Here is a 22,287-nt window from a genome sequence, read left to right on the forward strand (position 1 = left end):
GATGTGGGTCGCACCCACGACATTCCTTACGGTGTTGTCATGTTGTGTCGCCTCATCCATTTGTTGCTCATCTTGAATTTCTTCGAGATATATATTACTCCCACTTGCCTTTTTGGAAATAAACTTTTTTTCCAAAAAGACACCATCACGAGCAATAAACACTTTGTTTTCGCTTTGTTTGTAAAAATAATACCCCTTCTCTTTGGGATAACCCACAAATAGACATTTATTAGATTTGGGTGAAAGTTTATCAGAAATTAAACGTTTTACATAAACTTCACATCCCTATATCTTCATGAAAGATAACTTTGGAGCATTTCCAGTCCATATCTCATATGGTGTCTTACCTACTGCTTTGGATGGAGCCCTGTTAAGTGTGAATGCTGCAGTTTCTAATGCGAAACCCCAGAAAGAAATAGGTAAATCAGCAAGACTCATCATTGATCGTACCATATCTAATAAAGTCTGATTCCTCCGTTCTAAAACTCCATTTAATTGTGGTGGTCCTGGTAGAGTTAATTGTGAAATAATTCCACAATCTTTCAAATGATCACCAAAATCTTGGGTCAAGTACTCACCACCACAATCAGATCGTAATGCTTTTATTTTCTTCCCAAGTTGGTTTTGTACCTCATTTTGGAATTGTTTGAACTTCTCAGATGATTCCGACTTATATGTCTAAAGTTATGAAGTATGCATATTCACCCCTAGCCAATGTACTCATAGGCCCACATACATATGTATGTATAAGAGCTAGGATGTCAATACCTCTTTCATTTGTCCCTGTGAAGGGTGACCTTGTCATCTTTCCCATTAAGCAATATTCGCATGTATAATATGATTAAAAATCAAATGATTTTAAAATTCTATTTTTATGGAGTTTTTCTATGCGTTTAGAACCAATGTGACCCAATCGATAATGCCATAAGTAGGTTGGATTTGACTCATTTGATGAATTAGTTAATTTGAATTTGCTATCTATGTGTCTTGAAAGGACGTAAATATTCGATCTGAATCATACTATATGGCCAATATAAATGGAGCTGTACCATATATATTGTTGGGTTTGTGCCTTGATTCTGTTAGTCGCCGTTCGAACGACTATCTGTTATTGGGCTAGGTCTGTCTTGGGCCTTTACTAGGTCATTCTGTATTAGGTCTTAGAGAGTATTATATAAACTCTCTAAGCCTCTACCTAGAAGTCATACCGTCTGAATCTGTAATCTGAAAACTCCTCACATATCAATAAAACTCTCTCCCTTCTGCCCTGTGGACGTAGCTAACACACCTTTAGTAAACCACGTAAATCTGTGCGTTTGTCTCTTTATTGTTCTTTTATTAATTCTTTCTTGCTTCTGTTATAACAAACTGGTATCAGAGCCTTCGGGTTCCTGACCAGCGAGAAAGATGTCGGCGATGAATATAAAGATCGATCTCTTTACCGGGAGGAATAGTTTTAGTCTGTGGCAGATCAAGATGCGGGCTCTGTTAAAGCAGCAAGGGTTGTGGGCGCCGCTTTCAGATAAGAAGACGGAAGGCGCAACTGCTGCTACTGCTACCGCTACCGCTGAGATGGCCAGTCTGGAGGAGAAGGCACATTGAACGATTATGTTGTGTCTTGCTGATGATATCATCACTGAAGTCGCGGAGGAAACTACTGCCGCCGGTCTTGTGGAAAAAGCTTGAGAGTCTTTATATGACCAAGTCTTTGACCATTAAGTTATTTCTGAAGCAACGTCTGTTTAGTCTGAGAATGCAGGAAGGTATGCCTATTCGAGATCATTTAGATCAGTTAAACACAATTTTACTAGAATTACGTAATATTGATGTTAAGGTACAAGATGAGGATGCCGCATTAATTCTGTTAGTTTCTTTACCGTTATCGTATGAGAATTTTGTACAGTCTTTTATTGTGGGTAAAGATACTGTTTGTAATACTACGGATTTATGAGTCTCTGGGTACTTTATCGAGTAGGCCTTACTCTGTCGAGTAACGGTGAGTTGCGTCTTAACAATAGTTTCTGACCTGTTGGGTACTCGATCGAGTAACGTAGATACTCGATCGAGTAAGGGGGCACTCGATCGAGTACCTCAGCTACTCAATCGAGTAACCGGTTTACGGGGGATGATTTGTCGGGTTTTGTTAATTATGCGATTAAGTATATAATAACTTCCGTCACTTTTCTTTAAACACTTTTAAAACCTAATTACTTTCAAAATAGAAATCAAACTACGTTCTTCGCATCAATCGCATTGTTGGCAAATCCCGGAGCTTGGAAGGTCGGATTTTACCTTTCTTTATACCGTTGTGATCCTTGCGTCGAGGGTAAGATCTACGTACCGTTTTTATAGTATTTCGTTAAAGTTGGTTAAACCCTAATATTGGGATTTGGGGGTTTTGTTGTATTTTGTGATTGGTAGTGATTATATGTTTGTATGTTAGGAGGAGGATTCGTAGAGGAAGCGTTTTGATATCAGCTGTGAGATCGTCTGATTGTGTTGTGCTTTCGGGTAGGGTTTCCTACTCGTATTAGTCCCATGATGTGTTGATTGGTGTTTGTGATTGTTGAATATTATCATACTCGTATTGTGACGGTTGTTGGCTTTGATTGTTGGTTGTATTTTGTGATTGATTGTATCTGTCTGTGTTCTTCGGGGTGCGTCCCTGGCTGAGTGGAGTCACTTGCGGGAGTGGCTTCACGCCCATGATTCGCCTTCTGTGGAACCCGCCACAGAAGGGATGTGCACACTAATGGATTTGGGTTTATCGCTCGATGGAGATGAGTGGGGCTTAGTTGGGAACGGCTGCGGTCCCCCATTGGCGAGCGAGTGAGTGACTGTTGCGATGGGGCACTGGCGGGGCTACACACTTTAGTGTGTAGTCGGGATTGTGGAGTTGGGTTTGGAGTTCGGAGAATATCCGTGATGATTGAATTTGTTTGTTTTCTTGTGTTGTTGGTTTATATAAATTGTGTGATTAGTACCGACCCCGTTTAATGTTTTAAAATCGTGGTGATCCATTCGGGGATGGTGAGTAGTTATTGAGCAGGTATGAGTCGAGTTACTGGGATAGCTGGGATGTGCCACCATCTGATGATAGAAGTCTTCCGCTGTAGCTTTAAGAGTTTAATAAACATTTCAGTTAGTTGCTAGACAGTTGGTTTGAGAACTTGTATTCGTATTTTGGTTTTGGTTTGGGATTGTAACTTTTCGCTAAAGTATTACTATTTAAATGTTGTTTCGTTATTGTCTATTTGATTATCATTGCCTCGGGTAACCGAGATGGTAGCATCCTTATACCTGAGTGGTCCTGGTAAGGCACCTGGAGTATGGGGGTGTTACAAAATGGTATCAGAGCAACGATCCTGAAACCTGTAACCAATGAATCTAATGAACATAGGGAGTCAATTAAAATGAACTCGGGGTAAAGGTTGTAGGAGCTAATGCAAAGGCTTGGGAGACGTCCTAAAGTCGCGAACTCGCCTTACAATTTTGAACCGGTCACCTGAAGGGTATATGTCAAGGTCGTATGTGATGTTTGTTAGTTTGTATGTGAATGTGGTGATGTATGCTGTAATTGTTGGATGTTTGGAGTAGAAGGTTGAGTTTGTGCATGAAAGGTTGGTGAAGTATATAGAACTGTTATTTGAACAAGAAGCATGTTGGATGTTTACTATGTGGCGTTTGATAATATGATATAGTTGTTTTGTTGATCATATGAAAAGCTTGGTAGGATTGCATGCTTAACTATATTATATGTCGAGTTTATAAAGTTGCATAGTATGTTGGGATATGTGAGATAGCATGCGGGTAGTATATACGAGTCAGCATGACTCGATCGAGTAAGGGGGTATTTGATCGAGTAGGTGAGATACTCGGTCGAGTGGGTCTGACTCGATCGAGTGGGTATTTGACGTTTTTACAACCAGAATCGTGGTTTTTGGGTACTCGATCGAGTACATCGGGCACTCGATCGAGTAGGGGGTCACTCGATCGAGTAGCCAGGCTACTCGGTCGAGTATGTTAGAGATCAGAAGGTCTGTTTGGGGTCTGATGTCGAGGCACTCGATCGAGTATGTTGGGCACTCGATCGAGTAGGTTTAGGCACTCGATCGAGTGTGTTCTGGGCAGCCTGTTTTCGTGTTTTGAGGTTTTAGTACGTATGTTTATGTCTACTGGTGAGCCGAAGTCGTATGCTCCCAAAAATAAGTAATAAAGTCCTATTACCTTAACTATATAGTAGAGGTAAGTCGGGTGTCGAATCCACTGGGAAGACGATGTAATTAATGTGTAGAAAGTAAAGAGTACAAGTAACAATAATAGGGGGGTTTTGTTGATTGAATAAGCTAATGACTAATAAGACAAAATATTAAAAATGATTAATTCAGATGATTAAAGGTCCTGGTTCAACAAACATCCACTATCAACAAACTAATTGGTCTTCGATTGTCTTTAATTCAATTACTCTCAAGTACTCTATTGTGGAAATACAAGTTTCCCCTTCCTCTTAAGTTTAGTCAACTAACTCGAAACGCGATATTAGAAGACCCTAATTATTGAATAATCTAAGCCAAGCGTCTAGATTTAATCCAACAACAGCATTAACAATCCAAGGTAACAATAAAGATAACGATCTTTAACACACGCGGTTAACGATTCGAATTATATATCTAGTCTCTACTTCGTCCTAATAACGATGAAACGCATACGAATTATTAGGGTAAAGTTTGCTACTTTAGTCTAGATTAATTGAACAATTACGGATTCAATTTCTAAACATGCAATAGATTAAAGTAAACAATTACCAATTGATCAGATCAGCAAAAGAAACAATAATCATAAAATTAGAGCAAGAGACATAAACAATACTTGAGAAATAAAGAAAGAATGAACAATCTCACAATTAATTAGTCGATAGCTTCAATTGTTGATCCAAGAAAGGGAGGATTAGTTCCTCATAATTTCTAAGCAAAAACAATTAGGGTTCTAAGAGAGTTTTTTCCCAAATTATACTTATTGAATGATAATATGAATGATATGAACTTCCTCCTTAACCTAATAATAATATCTAATAATAATCGAAATAATAACCAATAGTAATCGTAACATTAGACTAAGCGAAATTAGGAAACAAGCCAATAATACACGAAATTGACTCCAGTCTGATGCGACACGGGCGACCCGCGGCCTGACCCGCGACCCGTGCCACTTTCTGGTCCAATAACGCAGTTCCGTGTTTCTTCATTCTTCTGTGGGCTTTTCCATATTGATGAAGGTTTGTTGGAACAAAGAGACAAGGCCATGTTTGGTTGTCTCCTTGTCTTCATGCTAGCCCAAAGTCAACGTAGTCCACATGCTCTTCATCCAAGTTGCCCCAAATCTATGTAGTAGCCTTCTTATAAAAACGGCCCAAAGACACTACACAACTCACTTATTTTCCAAATATATCATTAATATGATAAATGAGAATTATTACAATTACTCGTCTAAAACTCCACTTATTCACCAAATACTCACATAAAGTAACACTTATATACCGTAGTAAATCCGTCTCATCAACTTCCCCACACTTGGATCTTTACTCGTCCTCGAGTAAACTCAAAGGATATATACAAGCTCATACCAACACCGATCCACAGAAGTATAAGGAAGCTAACAAAACGCAATGAAACTCTTACCATACGGTCTTCAACACAACAAGGAGAGATAGAACAGTATTGTAAGAATTCTTTTCTTTTACCTAAATCTCTCATTTTGCCTAGAGCGCCCGCCCTTGCGGGTTTTCACTCTAGCTTATCTTTTTTTTTTCAAACTCACTCTACTCTCAGTGGCACGCAACTCGATTCTTCATTTTACCCGGAGCGCCCTTTCGGGTTTTCACTCCGTCCTCGGCCACATCCCAATCTTGCCTAGGCGCCCTTTCGGGTTTTCACCTAGCCGGGATCCATTCTTTTTTCTTTTTCACTTTTTTTTCATTTTTCAATTTTTTTATTGTTTAAATAAATAACTGAAATAAAAGCACACAATACAAGGACAAATAACTACAAATCGGAACGATTCTCCCTCCCCACACTTGAATGAAACATTGTCCTCAATGTTGCAAGGACACAATAAAGGGAAAAGGAGAACAAACCTCAATGGAGAAAAACGCCAGACGACCAAATAGATATATCAATCCTCAACATCACACCTCCTCCCCACACTTGGCCATTAGCATATCTCATAAAACACAATCACACAAGGCCAACAAAGGATAAGAGTAACCAAAGAAGACTAACGCCCCTTATTACTCCATCCTAACAAATGACCAAGTAGCTCTAAAAACATGTGTCAGCAACAAATTGCACATAAATAAAATACTTCTACAACTCCGAGCTTACATGGTCAATTCTAATCTCCTCTACGCCAAAACAACAAACCATCCAACCGCATTAGCAAGGTGCCCACAACAACACACCGCGGTTCCTCCACACCTTAGCCACTATCCTACCCATCCGGCCTTCTTTGTCTCCCTTCTTATGTCGCCAACACCAGAAATCAGGGTAGTTCCGTTTGTTTTTTTTTGTCACCTCTTTTTTTTTTTTTGGAATTTCGTTTTTTTTTTTTTTTTTTTTTTTTTTTTTTTTTTTTTTGCAAAAATTGCACACGAAAATCTATGGGTTGCCTCCCAGAAGCGCTGTTGTTTTACGTCGTTGGCTCGACATCTCGCGGATTGGTAAACCACCCGACTTAAGTAAGAGTCTAGAAAATTATCTTACCAATGGAACGGAGTGAACACTACTTGATTTGATATATATGACTTGTGTTGCTTTACCGGAGCCCTTCCGGCGAATTAGTTTATCAAACCAAGTCTTACCCTTCCTTTTACCAGCCTCAGCATCTTTAAGATTCTCCCATAAAAGGATACACCTTTTCTCCTCTCCAGGTGGGGAGTCCTGCAAAATCTCACAATCTTTGCTCGAAAGTGGTGGCTTCCGGCTTCTCATAGAAGTATGGTTAGTAGCAATAGCACAAAGAGAATAAACCGCAGAGCTAGTCAAATTAGGTGGATTAATTTCAAATTTAACCACCCTCCCATTAAACTCCATAGTCAAGGAACCATTTGGAACATCAATTCGAGTTCCTGCGGTCTTTAAGAATGGTCGACCCAATAAAATTGGGACTCCATCGACCTCCCGTGCCATATCCAAAACATAGAAATCAGCAGGAAAAGCAAGCCGATCTACCTTAACCATTACATTCTCTACTACTCCCCTAGGGTGAACACTAGACCTATTAGCAAGTTGGACTACCACCCTAGTACTCTTTAAAGGACCAAGCTTAAGAGACTCATAAACATGGAAGGGAATGACATTTATCGACGCTCCTAGATCTAACATGGCTCTTTCAAACCGTGTATCACCTATAGTGCAAGGTATAGTAAAGACACCTGGATCACTACACTTAGGAGGGGTCTTACTCTTAAACAACGCCGACACAAATTCACTAGCTTTACCCTTTGGCTTTTTCAAACTACGTTCCTTTTGATTTCTTTTAATTGTACAAAGTTCTTTTAAAAACTTTGCATACCTAGGAACACTCTTAATCAACTCAAGTAAAGGAATATTTACCTCGCATTTACGAAAGGTTTCGTAAATATCAGTGTCAGGCTCCTTCTTCCTTGTGTCATTCAAAGCCTCGGGAAAAGGTGGCAGTGGCTCATATGAAGGCATGGATGGTGTCACCTCCTTTGAATTAGATGCATCTTCTTCTCCTCCATCTTTCAGTAACTTATCATCTTCCACCACTAACTCCTCTTCTTCTTGAATAGTCACCACCTTAGGCTTAGCTTTTGGCTTTTCAATTTCCACCAATTGTCTACCATTTCTCAATGACACAGCACTCACATTCTCTCTAGGATTCAAAACTGTCTGAGATGGTAAAGTACCTGATTGTTTAGCTTCCAACCGATTGACCGCAGTAGCCAATTGACTAACTTGATTCTCAAGATTCTTGAAATTTTGCTTATTTTCTGCTCTATCTTGAGTGACACTGATGGTAAGAGCCCGAATCATGTCCTCGGTAGACATTGATGAGCTCGGTGTAGCTTGTGGTGGTGCCTGAGGTACGGAGGGTTGCTCTTGTGGTCGCATAATAAACTGACCTCTAGGAGGGCCAGATGATGGGTTAGCTTGAGAATTTCCCCAACGGAAGTTGGGATGAGCTTTCCATCCTTCATTATAAGTATTAGAGTATGGATCCCATTTCTTGTTTGGAATACTCTCCCATACACCATTCACCGTCTGAGAATCACTCTCTTGCATTTGAGGGCACAAATCGCTAGGATGACCCTTAGTAGAGCATATACCACAAATAACAGCCATTTGTCTGCCAGATAACATATCACGGAGTGTGGAAGCAATATTATCAACCTTTTCCTCCAAGCCAGGATTAACACCCATAGCACTCACTCCTCTCCGTGAAGGTCTTCTCTCAAACTGTCTAGAGGTCTCAGCTAGCTCTGTGATAACTTCCCAAGCTTCATCTGGATTCTTGTTGGCTATATTTCCTCCACAAGCAGAATGAATCATACGGCGGTCATCTTGGTTCAGTCCACCACAAAAGTACATTATGAGATCATGTTCGGAGTAACCATGGTAGGGGCAACTGGCACATAACTGCTTAAACTTTTCAAGGTACTCGTACAAAGTTTCTCCATCTTGCTGCTCAATATTACTGATGGCTCTTTTCAATTGAGCTGATCGAGAGGGAGGAAAATACTTCTCCAAGAATGCTTTCTTCATACCAATCCAAGTAGTGATACTCGCCGGTGGTAGATAGTTTATTAACCAGTCTCTCGCATTGCCTTTCAAGGAGAAAGGAAAGGCTCTCAATTTTAATTGCTCATCTGTGACATCAACTGGCTTCATACCGGTGCACACAATATGAAAGTCCGAAAGATGCTTATTCGGATCCTCAATACTCGTCCCGCTGAAACTCGGTAATTGATGTATCAATCCAGATTTGAGTTCAAAGGTAACTCCATCATCCAATGCTGGAAAAGTGATGCATAATGGCTGAACAGCAAGATTTGGAGCTGTGAGCTCCTTTAATGTACGGGTCTCTCGGGCCATATTCTCAGTAGTAACAGGAATTTCCGCAGTATCTGAATCAGAGTGTATATCCTTCTCAGAATCTGGGTGCTCGAAAACAAGTAACTGGCTCCCACTGATATGCTTCAACCTGAAAAGTGTCCGCTCAATCTCTGAGTTGTAAGGCTCGAGTGGATGGTTAGTAGAACGAGTATTATGCATAAACAAAACTAAGACTCTATACTACAAAACACACAAATTAACTATTGCCTTCCCCGGCAACGGCGCCAAAATTTGGTGAGCCGAAGTCGTATGCTCCCAAAAATAAGTAATAAAGTCCTATTACCTTAACTATATAGTAGAGGTAAGTCGGGTGTCGAATCCACTGGGAAGACGATGTAATTAATGTGTAGAAAGTAAAGAGTACAAGTAACAATAATAGGGGGGTTTTGTTGATTGAATAAGCTAATGACTAATAAGACAAAATATTAAAAATGATTAATTCAGATGATTAAAGGTCCTGGTTCAACAAACATCCACTATCAACAAACTAATTGGTCTTCGATTGTCTTTAATTCAATTACTCTCAAGTACTCTATTGTGGAAATACAAGTTTCCCCTTCCTCTTAAGTTTAGTCAACTAACTCGAAACGCGATATTAGAAGACCCTAATTATTGAATAATCTAAGCCAAGCGTCTAGATTTAATCCAACAACAGCATTAACAATCCAAGGTAACAATAAAGATAACGATCTTTAACACACGCGGTTAACGATTCGAATTATATATCTAGTCTCTACTTCGTCCTAATAACGATGAAACGCATACGAATTATTAGGGTAAAGTTTGCTACTTTAGTCTAGATTAATTGAACAATTACGGATTCAATTTCTAAACATGCAATAGATTAAAGTAAACAATTACCAATTGATCAGATCAGCAAAAGAAACAATAATCATAAAATTAGAGCAAGAGACATAAACAATACTTGAGAAATAAAGAAAGAATGAACAATCTCACAATTAATTAGTCGATAGCTTCAATTGTTGATCCAAGAAAGGGAGGATTAGTTCCTCATAATTTCTAAGCAAAAGCAATTAGGGTTCTAAGAGAGTTTTTTCCCAAATTATACTTATTGAATGATAATATGAATGATATGAACTTCCTCCTTAACCTAATAATAATATCTAATAATAATCGAAATAATAACCAATAGTAATCGTAACATTAGACTAAGCGAAATTAGGAAACAAGCCAATAATACACGAAATTGACTCCAGTCTGATGCGACACGGGCGACCCGCGGCCTGACCCGCGACCCGTGCCACTTTCTGGTCCAATAACGCAGTTCCGTGTTTCTTCATTCTTCTGTGGGCTTTTCCATATTGATGAAGGTTTGTTGGAACAAAGAGACAAGGCCATGTTTGGTTGTCTCCTTGTCTTCATGCTAGCCCAAAGTCAACGTAGTCCACATGCTCTTCATCCAAGTTGCCCCAAATCTATGTAGTAGCCTTCTTATAAAAACGGCCCAAAGACACTACACAACTCACTTATTTTCCAAATATATCATTAATATGATAAATGAGAATTATTACAATTACTCGTCTAAAACTCCACTTATTCACCAAATACTCACATAAAGTAACACTTATATACCGTAGTAAATCCGTCTCATCAACTTCCCCACACTTGGATCTTTACTCGTCCTCGAGTAAACTCAAAGGATATATACAAGCTCATACCAACACCGATCCACAGAAGTATAAGGAAGCTAACAAAACGCAATGAAACTCTTACCATACGGTCTTCAACACAACAAGGAGAGATAGAACAGTATTGTAAGAATTCTTTTCTTTTACCTAAATCTCTCATTTTGCCTAGAGCGCCCGCCCTTGCGGGTTTTCACTCTAGCTTATCTTTTTTTTTTCAAACTCACTCTACTCTCAGTGGCACGCAACTCGATTCTTCATTTTACCCGGAGCGCCCTTTCGGGTTTTCACTCCGTCCTCGGCCACATCCCAATCTTGCCTAGGCGCCCTTTCGGGTTTTCACCTAGCCGGGATCCATTCTTTTTTCTTTTTCACTTTTTTTTCATTTTTCAATTTTTTTTTTTGTTTAAATAAATAACTGAAATAAAAGCACACAATACAAGGACAAATAACTACAAATCGGAACGATTCTCCCTCCCCACACTTGAATGAAACATTGTCCTCAATGTTGCAAGGACACAATAAAGGGAAAAGGAGAACAAACCTCAATGGAGAAAAACGCCAGACGACCAAATAGATATATCAATCCTCAACATCACACCTCCTCCCCACACTTGGCCATTAGCATATCTCATAAAACACAATCACACAAGGCCAACAAAGGATAAGAGTAACCAAAGAAGACTAACGCCCCTTATTACTCCATCCTAACAAATGACCAAGTAGCTCTAAAAACATGTGTCAGCAACAAATTGCACATAAATAAAATACTTCTACAACTCGGAGGGCTATGAAGAAGGAGTTTGTACCGGAGCATGTGATGAGTAAGCTGAGAGAGGAGTTTGATGGGTTTAAGATGACATCTGATATGTCAGTTGCTGAGTAATACAAGCAGTTTAATGGGAAGTCTAGGTATGCTGAGGATATGGGTTTGAGTGAGGAGAACCTGGAGCTAAGGTTTGAGAGGAGGTTGACCCATAAGATCATGGATAAGCTACCCGTGGGAGTCCTTACTGACGTTAAGGAAGCTTATGAGAGGGCTGGGAGAGCTGAGAGGTTGGTGGAGATGGCTCAGGAGAGAGTGGGTGTTGAGAAAAGAAAGGCTGAGAGTGAGGGTGGTGGCCAATCTAGTCACAAGAAAGGCAACCACAATCAAGCTAGAGGGTTTTCTTCTGGGTCAGGGTTCGATCTTTGGGGCTTCCTTTGGGCGTGGCCGTGTGAGTAGTAGTGGTAGTTGGGGGATGATTTGCTTTTGGGTGACGGTGTAGGCCACAAGAGACATGAGTGCACGAGTGTACCGGGGAGCTTTTCGGGGATTGGCTCGGGAAGCTATTCTCGGGGACCAAAGACACGAGTTATGCGAGCAATAGACCGTCTGGGTCATGGTCTAACCGGGGAAGTCAGAGCTATCATGGTGGAGGTAACCGCAATGGCGGTAATTCTTATCAGAAACCAGCTACGAACAACAACAACAACGAGGGTCCGGGTGCTAAGCCGACCACATCACCAAGATCTTGTCCGGGAGGTGGACGGAAGACCAAATGGAAAGTTTGTTCATGATGGACAAGAAAGCAGCTGAGGATGATGCACATGTTATCACTGGTACTTTTCTTGTTAATGGTATTCATACCTTTGTTTTGTTTGATTCGGGGGCGTCTCAGTCGTTTGTATCTTTGAGTCATGTTAAACGGTTGGGTTTGAGGGTATATGAGTCTGTAAGTGAGAAAGTTTTTATACCTTCGGGTGAGTCTGTATCATGTGGGAGGTTGTATAGAGATGTGTCTATGATAGTTGGGCAAGTTGGTCTACCTGTAGACTTGCTAGAGTTTCCTTCTGACGGTTTTGAGATGATAGTTGGGATGGATTGGTTGGGAAAGTATAAAGCTAAGATAGACTGTCATCAAAATAAAGTGTCTTTGAGAGGTCCTAAGGGTGTTAGTGTGTCTTATCGTGGGTTTGTGATCAAACCCAAAGTTAAGTTGATTGCAGCTGTCACCTTGAAGTCTTATCTGAGGAAGGGATGCCCTTTGATCTTATGCCATGTGAGAGATGACCGGATAGAGAGTCCGATAGTTGATCAGATACCGGTGGTGGGAGAGTTTGCAGATGTCTTTCCAGAGGAGATTCTGGGGTTGTCACCGAAGAGGGAGATAGATTTCACAGTTGAGTTGAAACCGGGGACGGGGCCAATCTCTAAGGCACCGTACTGGATGGGTCCTAAAGAGATGGAGGAGCTCAGGAAACAGTTAGATGATCTGATAGAGAAGGGATATATTAGACCTAGTGTATCGTCGTGGGGAGTACCAATTCTTTTTGTGAAGAAGAAAGATGAGAGTTTGAGGTTGTGCATAGACTACAGAGAGCTGAACCGAGTGACGGTGAAGAACAAGTATCCTTTGCCAAGGATAGATGACCTATTTGATCAGTTGAGTGGTGCATCAGTCTTTTACAAGATTGATTTGAGGTCGGGGTACCATCAGGTGAAGATTAGAGAGGTGGATATACCAAAGACAGCTTTCACGTCGAGGTATAGTCATTATGAGTACGTGGTGATGCCGTTTGGGTTATCTAATACACCGGCTGTGTTTATGGACTTGATGAACAGAATCTTCAGACAGTTTTTGGACAAGTTTGTGGTGGTGTTTATCGATGACATCTTAGTCTACTCCAAGACTAAGGAGGAGCATGAGGAGCATCTGAGGATTGTGTTGCAGACTTTGAGGGAGCATGAGTTATATGCTAAGCTGTTCAAGTGTGAGTTCTGGTTAGAGAAAGTTGCTTTTCTAGGGCATGTGATCTCTAAGGAGGGAGTAGCTATGGATCCGGCAAAGATTGAGGCAGTGACAAAGTGGGAAGCACCAAAGAATGTTGCTGAGATCAGGAGTTTCTTGGGTTTAGCTGGATACTACAGACGGTTCGTGAAAGATTTCTCCAAGATAGCTAGACCTATGACAGCTTTGATGAGGAAAGAGAACAGGTTTCGTTGGGATGAGAGTTGTGAGACGGCATTCCAAACATTAAAGGAGCGTTTGACCATAGCTCCTATCTTAGCATTGCCTGAAGGGATCGAGAACTTTGAGGTTTATACAGATTCCTCAAAGAATGGGTTGGGATGTGTGTTGATGCAGAACGGTAAGGTGATTGCCTATGTTTCTAGGCAATTGAAGCCGTATGAGGAGAACTACCCTACACATGATCTAGAGTTGGGTGCAGTGGTGTTTGCTCTCAAGATTTGGAGACATTACCTTTATGGGGCGACCTTTAAGGTATTTTTGGATCACAAGAGTCTCAAGTACATCTTCACTCAAAAGGAGTTGAACATGAGACAGAGGAGGTGGATGGTGCTGATTGCGATTATGACATGGATATTATCTACCATGAAGGGAAAGCCAATGTTGTTGCAGATGCTTTGAGTAGGAAGAGTGTACATTCCTTGTGTACAACTCTATCTTTGATGAGGTTGAGAGATGAGGTGGGGAGGTTTGGGATATATATGATACAGAGAGGGGATGCTGTGGGAGATTTGACAGTACAGCCTGATCTTTATGATGATATTCGAGGTAAACAGGCGTTGGATCCTAAGATGGTTGAGTGGAGAGCTGGAGTAGAAAAAGGGACAGTGTCTCGATTCTCTATTCATACAGGTGGTAGTTTGAGGTTCGATGATAGGTGGTGTGTCCCTAATGATGAGGAGCTGAAAAAGACTATCATGACAGAGGCACATTGTACACCATATTCAGTACATCCAGGTGGTGACAAGCTGTACAAGGACTTGAAGAACACGTTTTGGTGGCCTGGGATAAAGAAAGAAACAGCTGAGTTTGTGGCCTGTTGTTTGACATGCCAGAGAGTTAAAGGGGAACAGCGACAACCACAAGGTAAGATTCAGTCTTTAGAGGTACCTGAGTGGAAGTGGGAATCCATTTCTATGGATTTTATCGTGGGTTTGCCAAAGAGTCAACAGGGTAACAACATGATATGGGTAATAGTGGATCGACTGACCAAGTCAGCTCACTTTGTGCCAATGAAAGATACATGGACTAAAGCACAATTAGCTATGGCTTATCGGAAGAATGTGCTTAAGTTACATGGAGTCCCTAAGGACAATTAGCTATGGCTTATCGGAAGAATGTGCTTAAGTTACACGCGATATCCCTCCAAGCCTGCACCAAGGCGCCAAACGCTCCACGCTCGATCATGGCGCGCTCCTCCGCCGAAAACCTCTCGTAGCACTCCATCACCGTCGTGTAACTCGAGAACGACCTGATGTTCCCGGCCTCTTATTATGATTTGAAACAAAAGCTATCTTGAGTTTTGAATGAAAATTGGAAAAGATATGAGCAAGTGAAATGAAAGAAGATGAGTGATGAGTGATGAGTGATGAATTCAAGATTACCAAGCTCTTCACCGTCCTGTAGGACAGGTGACCCTCCGCAGCCCAAAGCAAGTGCCTGCTGTCCCAGGTCTCAGCCCACGTGGGTGCTCCCCTCAGCTGACGACCGCCTCGCCCAACGTTGGCCCGCCTCAGGGCCTCCTCCTCCTCAACAGCCTCCTCCTCGTGGACCTCGTCCCCAGCAGCCATCACCGCGGCGGTGAAAGCCTCCTCGATAGCACGAGAAGGTTCAACAGCAGTGTCTATCTCCATGGGAGCACTCCCAGAAGTAGAAGCCTCGTCACCTGCAACGTTAAAGTAATTTTAGGCCGCGTCACGTGACGACAAGCCTGGATTAGGGGATTTTCGAGCCTTCGGAAGCCCTGAAATCGCTCTTTTCTCGCCATCTTTGGTCATATTCCCACAAACCCGATCGCTCATGTGGTAATTAGGGTCAAGGCAAGTCTAAGTTGAAGCCTAGTCATGGGTTCGAGTCGAAACTTCGACAGCATTTCGTTATAACGGCGATTATGCCCTAGAAAAGTGTCCTGAAAAAGCCGTCACAAACCAAAATTCCGAGATGGTAGAAAGTTTACCCATCATCCAAGGATCCCAAATATCAAGTTTCATCGCAAATGGGCAATCCTAAGGCCATTTTTGAAGCAATTTACGGTTTAGCTGTGAAACCGTCTCAATTTCACTCAAATGCTCAAAACTCAACGAAAATTCGAAACAAATACATGTTTATGATCGTTATACTACCAATTAGCCATTTACACAATCAATTTTGCAAGGCAAAATCATTTGGGGGAAAAGCCCCAAATTTTCGACATTTTAGGGTTGAAAACCCTAAATTTTGTCGATCAAATTCATCTATTATAGAAGATTAATGCAAAAATGATATACATACCTCGATTAGTCATGATGAATGCAAGCTTTTGGATCAAATTTTGGCGGAAATGGTTAAGATTTGAGAGAGAAATTGATGATTTGTGTTTCGAGTAAATGAATTGAGTCCCTCTGCTTGTCGCGTTTTTACGCAGAAAAGACACCTCCAGGAATAGACGCAGCAGGTGCTGCGCCTCTTCCAAGAGACGCAGCTCTTGCTGCGCCTCTTCCTGATGTTCCCTTCATACGAGTTTTCAAAAATTCGTTATGAGTTCGTTATTTGTGGGCCCATCTTTGGTGCGCCTCTTCCTCGATGCCATTATATCTTTTTGGTCCGTTTGACGATAACTCTTCGTTCAGATCCGCATTTCTAAGCCAACTGCAAACTATTATACGTTATTTATCGCTTCCAAGACCTTGCTTGTCACAACGAGCAAGTATTCCTTCACTGGTGTTTCGACACGCCTTCATTATATTCCCCCAGCGAGAGTAAGTGGATGGACAATCCCTCTCGAGACATGGAGATAAGTTCCTGATAAGGTTCCCCACACGAGAGTTCACGACATACAATCATCCCTCTAAAGTTCTTTCGAAGTTTGTTTGAAGACGACCCAAGCAGATTTCTCCCAGCGGTTCCCGCCTGTGTCCTGCTACTCGCAACATTTCTTGTTTCCCCGCGGAGTGCGATAAAGGTGTCGTTCTCCATAAGTTCCCAAACCAGTAGAGTTCCTACACTCGAGCCTTAGTTACTCTTTAAGTTGAACTTATATTCGGGCCTCCTTCCCATTGATGCTTTCCTCTAGGGCCCTACACCCTAGCACCAATCCTTACTTATCTTTTAGGTCCTACCCCTTAGCTCCTACGCTTACCCTTAGCTCCTATGCACCTCAAGAAGCATCTCGAGAAGAAGTCTCAGGTATGGTCTCTTCTTATGGCTGGCGAGCCTCCTTACGTAGTCTTATGGACTTTAAACGACCCTCCCCGATAGTCGACAGACCCTAAAATGTTCCCGACGACAGGTCCTTGGTTCAGACCCCTTGAACCGCCTCGCGTCGCCATAGTCATCAGGTTGTAATCTTCGATTGACCAGATGGTTATACTTTGACTTTCACCTTGTCCAAGCCTCAGTCAAAGTGGGGGCTCTGTAGATACCTCATTTCTGCACCTCCCGCAAACCACCCGGTGATGATTGGGCCGCATGTTTGGTACGCGGAACGATTTGTGACAGTTCGTAAGTTTATCGTCAAGTGATTGCTCAAACACTAATGTCTACCTCTGAGTTGTCATCTACGCGCCAATACGGTCGTTTTGACAGTAATTAGAGTACATTTGGAGTCCGGGCCTAAAACCGTCTTCATTTTCTGATAACCGTTGAATCCCGAGTCAGAATGTTCAGGAATGTTCCGGATATTCCTATTCCATATTTTATAAATATTTCACAATCTTTTAATCTTTGGTAAACAATTTCCCGTAATATTCATACAAAATATTAAGGAAAATAAGATTATCCCGTTATTCCATAATTTAAACACGGAAATCTTTCTTCCGCAGGAGGAAACCACCTGGGAACAGACGCGGCAGTGTCTTGCGCCTCTTCCAAGAGACGCAGTGACTGCTGCGCCTCTTCCCAGGTCCTTTTCTGCGTATTTTTCGTATCTTTTTCATATCTTTTCGAGATTCACTTCCAATGTCTCTCCGAAAACCCTAATTCCTTCACGTGATTAGTATAAATAGGAACTTTCGCTCCTCATATTTCTCACGCGAGTGTCCGCCCTTCTCTTCTCCCTTTGCATTCTAGACCACGTTCTTACTTTTTGGCGTCTACGTGCTTGAACATTCGACCACGTAAGCTCGGATCCTTCTGAGTACCAGCCTCGTTTGCATGACCGACCAATTTGACCAACTCCACAACTAATCAACTTAATTAATCTAATCGTTTTCCTCTTACGAGGGCACTTTCATTACATTCGAGTCGAGCATCACTAATCGTTAACTTAGTTCATCTCGTTTCGTCAAACCTGTAAGTCTGAGGGTGTAAATCCTTCTTTATTGATTGTTCTTTACTTTTTGTATCATTAATATAAGGTTTATGTCGAAAATACTTGTTAAAATCGATTTATAAAACCACGTTTTAAACCCTTTTTACGGATTACCAGAAGATAACCGTCGAGAAAGGACGCAGCAACTGCTGCACCTCTTCGAAGGAGCGCAGTGCCTGCTGCGCCTTTTCGTGAGGCTGCCGCAGTTCCTGCTTCCTTTCTTCTTCCTTCGTCCTCTGTAATTCGTCTTCTTTATTTGTTTTTTTTTTCATTTGTTTTCTTTAATTCTTTGGCATAATAGCATAATAATTTCACGTGAGCATTATTTATCATTCATTAGTATATAATTAATCATTAAATCCGACTTGGATCCCTTATAATCTCATATTTGCGGGTTTTCGTCATTAAAATCAATCCGGGTTGTAGAGATTCAATTTTCTCATATTGAGTTTCTAGAATTCGATCTTTGATATATTTCCATCTGTCTATCGTCATATTCGTCATTAATTCTTCATTAATCCGTCATGTCTAACCTATTTAGTTCACCTATGTCACTAATCAATCGTTCATTCATGTAAATAATTCATCTTAATTCGTTTCATTCACGTTTTATTGCTTTTATGACTCATTCCTATGTAAATAACCTGATAATCACTTCTATCCGAGTAAATATATTAATCGATCATTAAAATCACCAACTAATATTAACGATTTGCAGTTCCGGCTTCACAGCCAGAACTCACCCTTGGAACAGACGCAGCGTCTGCTGCGCCTCTTCCAAAGGGCGCAGTCCTGCTGCGCCTGTTCCAGGTTGACTTCTGTCTCTGAACTTCCGTTCTGCCTTGACCTAGTTTATTAGCTTTCGTATGATTAACTATTAACCGTATTATCGCCTAATAATCTGTTCGTTAATTCATTCCTTTATTCTTCCTTTTCTTAAATTATCCGTTTTAAAGGTATTTTCGACATAAATCGCTCAACCCAATGTAATTATTGTAATTTTCTTTATTGTATTTATCATCTTTCTTTGTATCATTTGTATGTTTTCACATGTAATTGAACCTCAAATTCCTACTTCGACCCAATTGTTTCTTAAATTAATTGTTCACCGACTTAGTCTAATTCTCACATGTTAGGATTAAAACTTGGATGTTGCATTGCATGCATATAATCGACGATATATCGAGTATAGATAATTTCCCTAATCATTAGTAGAGGCCGCTATCGAGGCGGGCGGGATTAGGTGTTCGATCAAAAGAGCTTCCTAATATGTACCCTCACCCCTTACTCCAGATCTCTGTGAACACCCATGTTCATTGGCATCCACGAGAGTCATTCTAGACATAGAATGCTAACGGTAACAAGTTCTTGGTGTTCATGTCACTACTTTGTGTCTTGACATGACACGAGGTATTCGAACGGTTCCAATTTCCCATAAAAATTGGTGGCGACTCCACAAATGTAAACGCTTGTTTCCCAAGCGCCCCCGTGGCCCCATGTCCACAAATCCTTAATTATAAGGGAAGTATACCGATATTTCCTACAAGTGGTATCAGAGCCAAGGCCACGATTTTTTTTTGATGATTTTCATAATTGAATTTAAGCAAAATTTGAAAAGAATTTCAAAAACGAGAAAAAAAGGATCGGCCGTAAAAATTTTTTTGCCGAGAGAAAATTTTTTTTTTTATGCCGAATTGTTTTTCTGGTATTTATGTTTGTATTTCCATTTTGATTCATTCATTTTGTTGTTTTAATAAGTTAAAATGATTACATGATGAGTTTGTAGATGTTTGATTTAATGAGGGTTAAATTAAAATGTAAATGGAGATTATTTCATGATGATAAATTATTTTTGCTACATAGTTTTTGGCAAACATATTAATTTAACATTCAAATCAATTGTGATGATCGGTTAATCATGATTTAGATGTTCCTTTTTAATAAGTTAAATTGAATCATCAAGTTTGAATATATGATTAGATTAAAAAGATGTTTTTGCCAATCTTGTTCTAATAGCAACCATAAACGATTTGTTCATCCAATTTTTTTTTGTTTAGGGCTTAATGCCGTGTGATAATTAAAAAAAAATTTCTGTTTATTTTTGTGGCTGCATGCCGTGACCAGAAAAAATAGAGGGTTTCTGTTTTTTTTCTTGCGGTTTTGAGAATTGCCGAGAAAAAAAGGAGGCTGTTTTTTTTATTTTTGCATTTTGCCGGAAAAAAAAAATTGTTTTGTTTTTTTTTTCGTTTTGCCGAGCACAAATAAAAAAAGGGGAATTTTTGTCTTTGTTTGTTTTGTTTTTTGGCCAATATTGATTATACATTAACTTAATAATGTATGATTAATTGTTGTGAAGAAGTTCACAATTTTTAGATACCTAATTGTTTTAAAGAGGTTTAAAATAATGTTGGATTAATTCATATTACAAGTTTAATATGTATTAAGATTGAAATTAATGTGATTAATTGAGGAATTGTCACTTAATTTGATCATTTAAATAGGTGGTTTGGGAAATTAATCTACATAATTAAGGAATTATGTCTTGCATGTTTAATTTTTAGTTGATGCATTTTTTTAGTTGAATGAATCGTTGAATGGATTTATTTACGTATTTTTGCAATCGGTTGTAATTTGTAATACCTAGTGTGGCCTTAGTTAAATTATGTTTTCGTAATGATGGAAACATAATTTTTAATGTAATTTGAGATCTCGTATCTCCGTTTTGGTTTTCTTTATTTATTACGGTTTTGAAATTAGAGTGTAAATAGGTTTATTATGTAATTTTAAATTGTAATTTTTGAGAAGACTAAAGATGGAGATTGGATTGCTCACTCCCGCTACATGGATTAAGATGGAACATCAAGACAAGCTTCTCGGGTCCAAGGATGGATTCCAAAGTTGTATTTATGTTCATTTTGGTAGATAGGCCACACTAGGACTTTATTTTGTTTTACGTTTTACCGTTCTTATTGCTTTTCATTCACATGCTAGTTAGTGCATCATTTTCTGCCTAAAACCAAACCACCTACTAAAATGCATGAAAATTGACTCATATAGGTTGTATGTTAGTTTTCATGGACATACATATGTCACATATTTATTAAGCCATCACCTTAGTTTATTCATTCACGCATGCTAGATATTAGTTCACTTAAAATGAATTAAATAAAGTTGATGGGATCTTCCTCTAAAACGGAAATTGAGACTAGTCTTTATAAGGGCAAACAACTATGAATCCCTTCTTCGTCGGTAGGCATAATATGACCCCTTCTACGTTGGGTAAGTAGTTTGTGTTGACTTAGTTTATCTCAACATTATAGTCCGAAGAGTTTCTCGTGATTATGATGGACTAAAGATAGAATTTACAGAAATTTATCGACCAAGAATTCTAACAGTAGAATTAGCCAAAAGGTTGGCTTATCAATTTACAGATAACTGAGTCTTGGGATCATTTATATAATTCTTGAGGGAGGTCAATTGTATAAATGCTTGAGTCTTCGCTTATAACAGTTTTGCATTAAGACTTAAATTCATAACGATGCATATGATTATTATTTTATTCTTCTTTTCGCAGTGTAGAATACGTTTATTTTGATAATACTGTTACAACAAATGGCTCGAAATAACGAAATCCCAATGCCGAGTGACACACTTGGACGCGAGTCCTGGCTTAAAGTTTTTATGGACAACATGAATCAGTTCACACGACTGAAGAATGATGGGTCCAACTTTGCGGACTGGGAGGCAGCACTACGGAATGCTGCCATTGCTAACGGTAAGCTCAAGTACTTAACTGAGCCAATACCGGTAAACCCAGGCCCCAATGCAGGTGTTAACGAGTCACTTGCTTATAGTGACTTCGTCATGGAAGCGGGTGCGATAAAGAACGTACTCATCTTTGCAATGGAAACCAATTTGCAGAGATGCTTCATTGCCCAAGGTGCAAACAAGATTTTCACCACGCTCACTAACGAGTTCTCAAAAGCATCGAGAATCGTTACTTATGAGCATACCTGTCGCTTCTATGATGCGAAACTCCAAAAGAGCCAACCGGTTAGCCCACACATTCTTAACATGATTGAGAATGTCGAGAAATTGGAGGCACTTGATTGCAAAATCAGTGAGAGCATAGTCATTGACCGAATACTTCATTCTCTTCATGATGGTTTTGCCCTTTTCAGGGTGAACTACTACATGAATGACTTGAA

The 22,287-nt window shown here is 40.1% G+C and overlaps 1 protein-coding gene across 1 annotated transcript; it reads right to left on the minus strand.

Moving 5' to 3' along the window:
* Positions 1-6,749: 6,749 nt before the first annotated feature.
* LOC141600947 (uncharacterized) lies at positions 6,750-9,293 on the minus strand. Its single transcript, XM_074421205.1, has one exon. It carries the CDS (start codon positions 9,291-9,293, stop codon positions 6,750-6,752), a length of 2,544 nt encoding a protein of 847 aa, XP_074277306.1.
* Between the last annotated feature and the right edge of the window lie 12,994 nt (positions 9,294-22,287).

This window comes from Silene latifolia, chromosome 9, assembly GCF_048544455.1.
Source record: "Silene latifolia isolate original U9 population chromosome 9, ASM4854445v1, whole genome shotgun sequence".
In the NCBI taxonomy this organism is placed as follows: Eukaryota; Viridiplantae; Streptophyta; class Magnoliopsida; order Caryophyllales; family Caryophyllaceae; genus Silene; species Silene latifolia.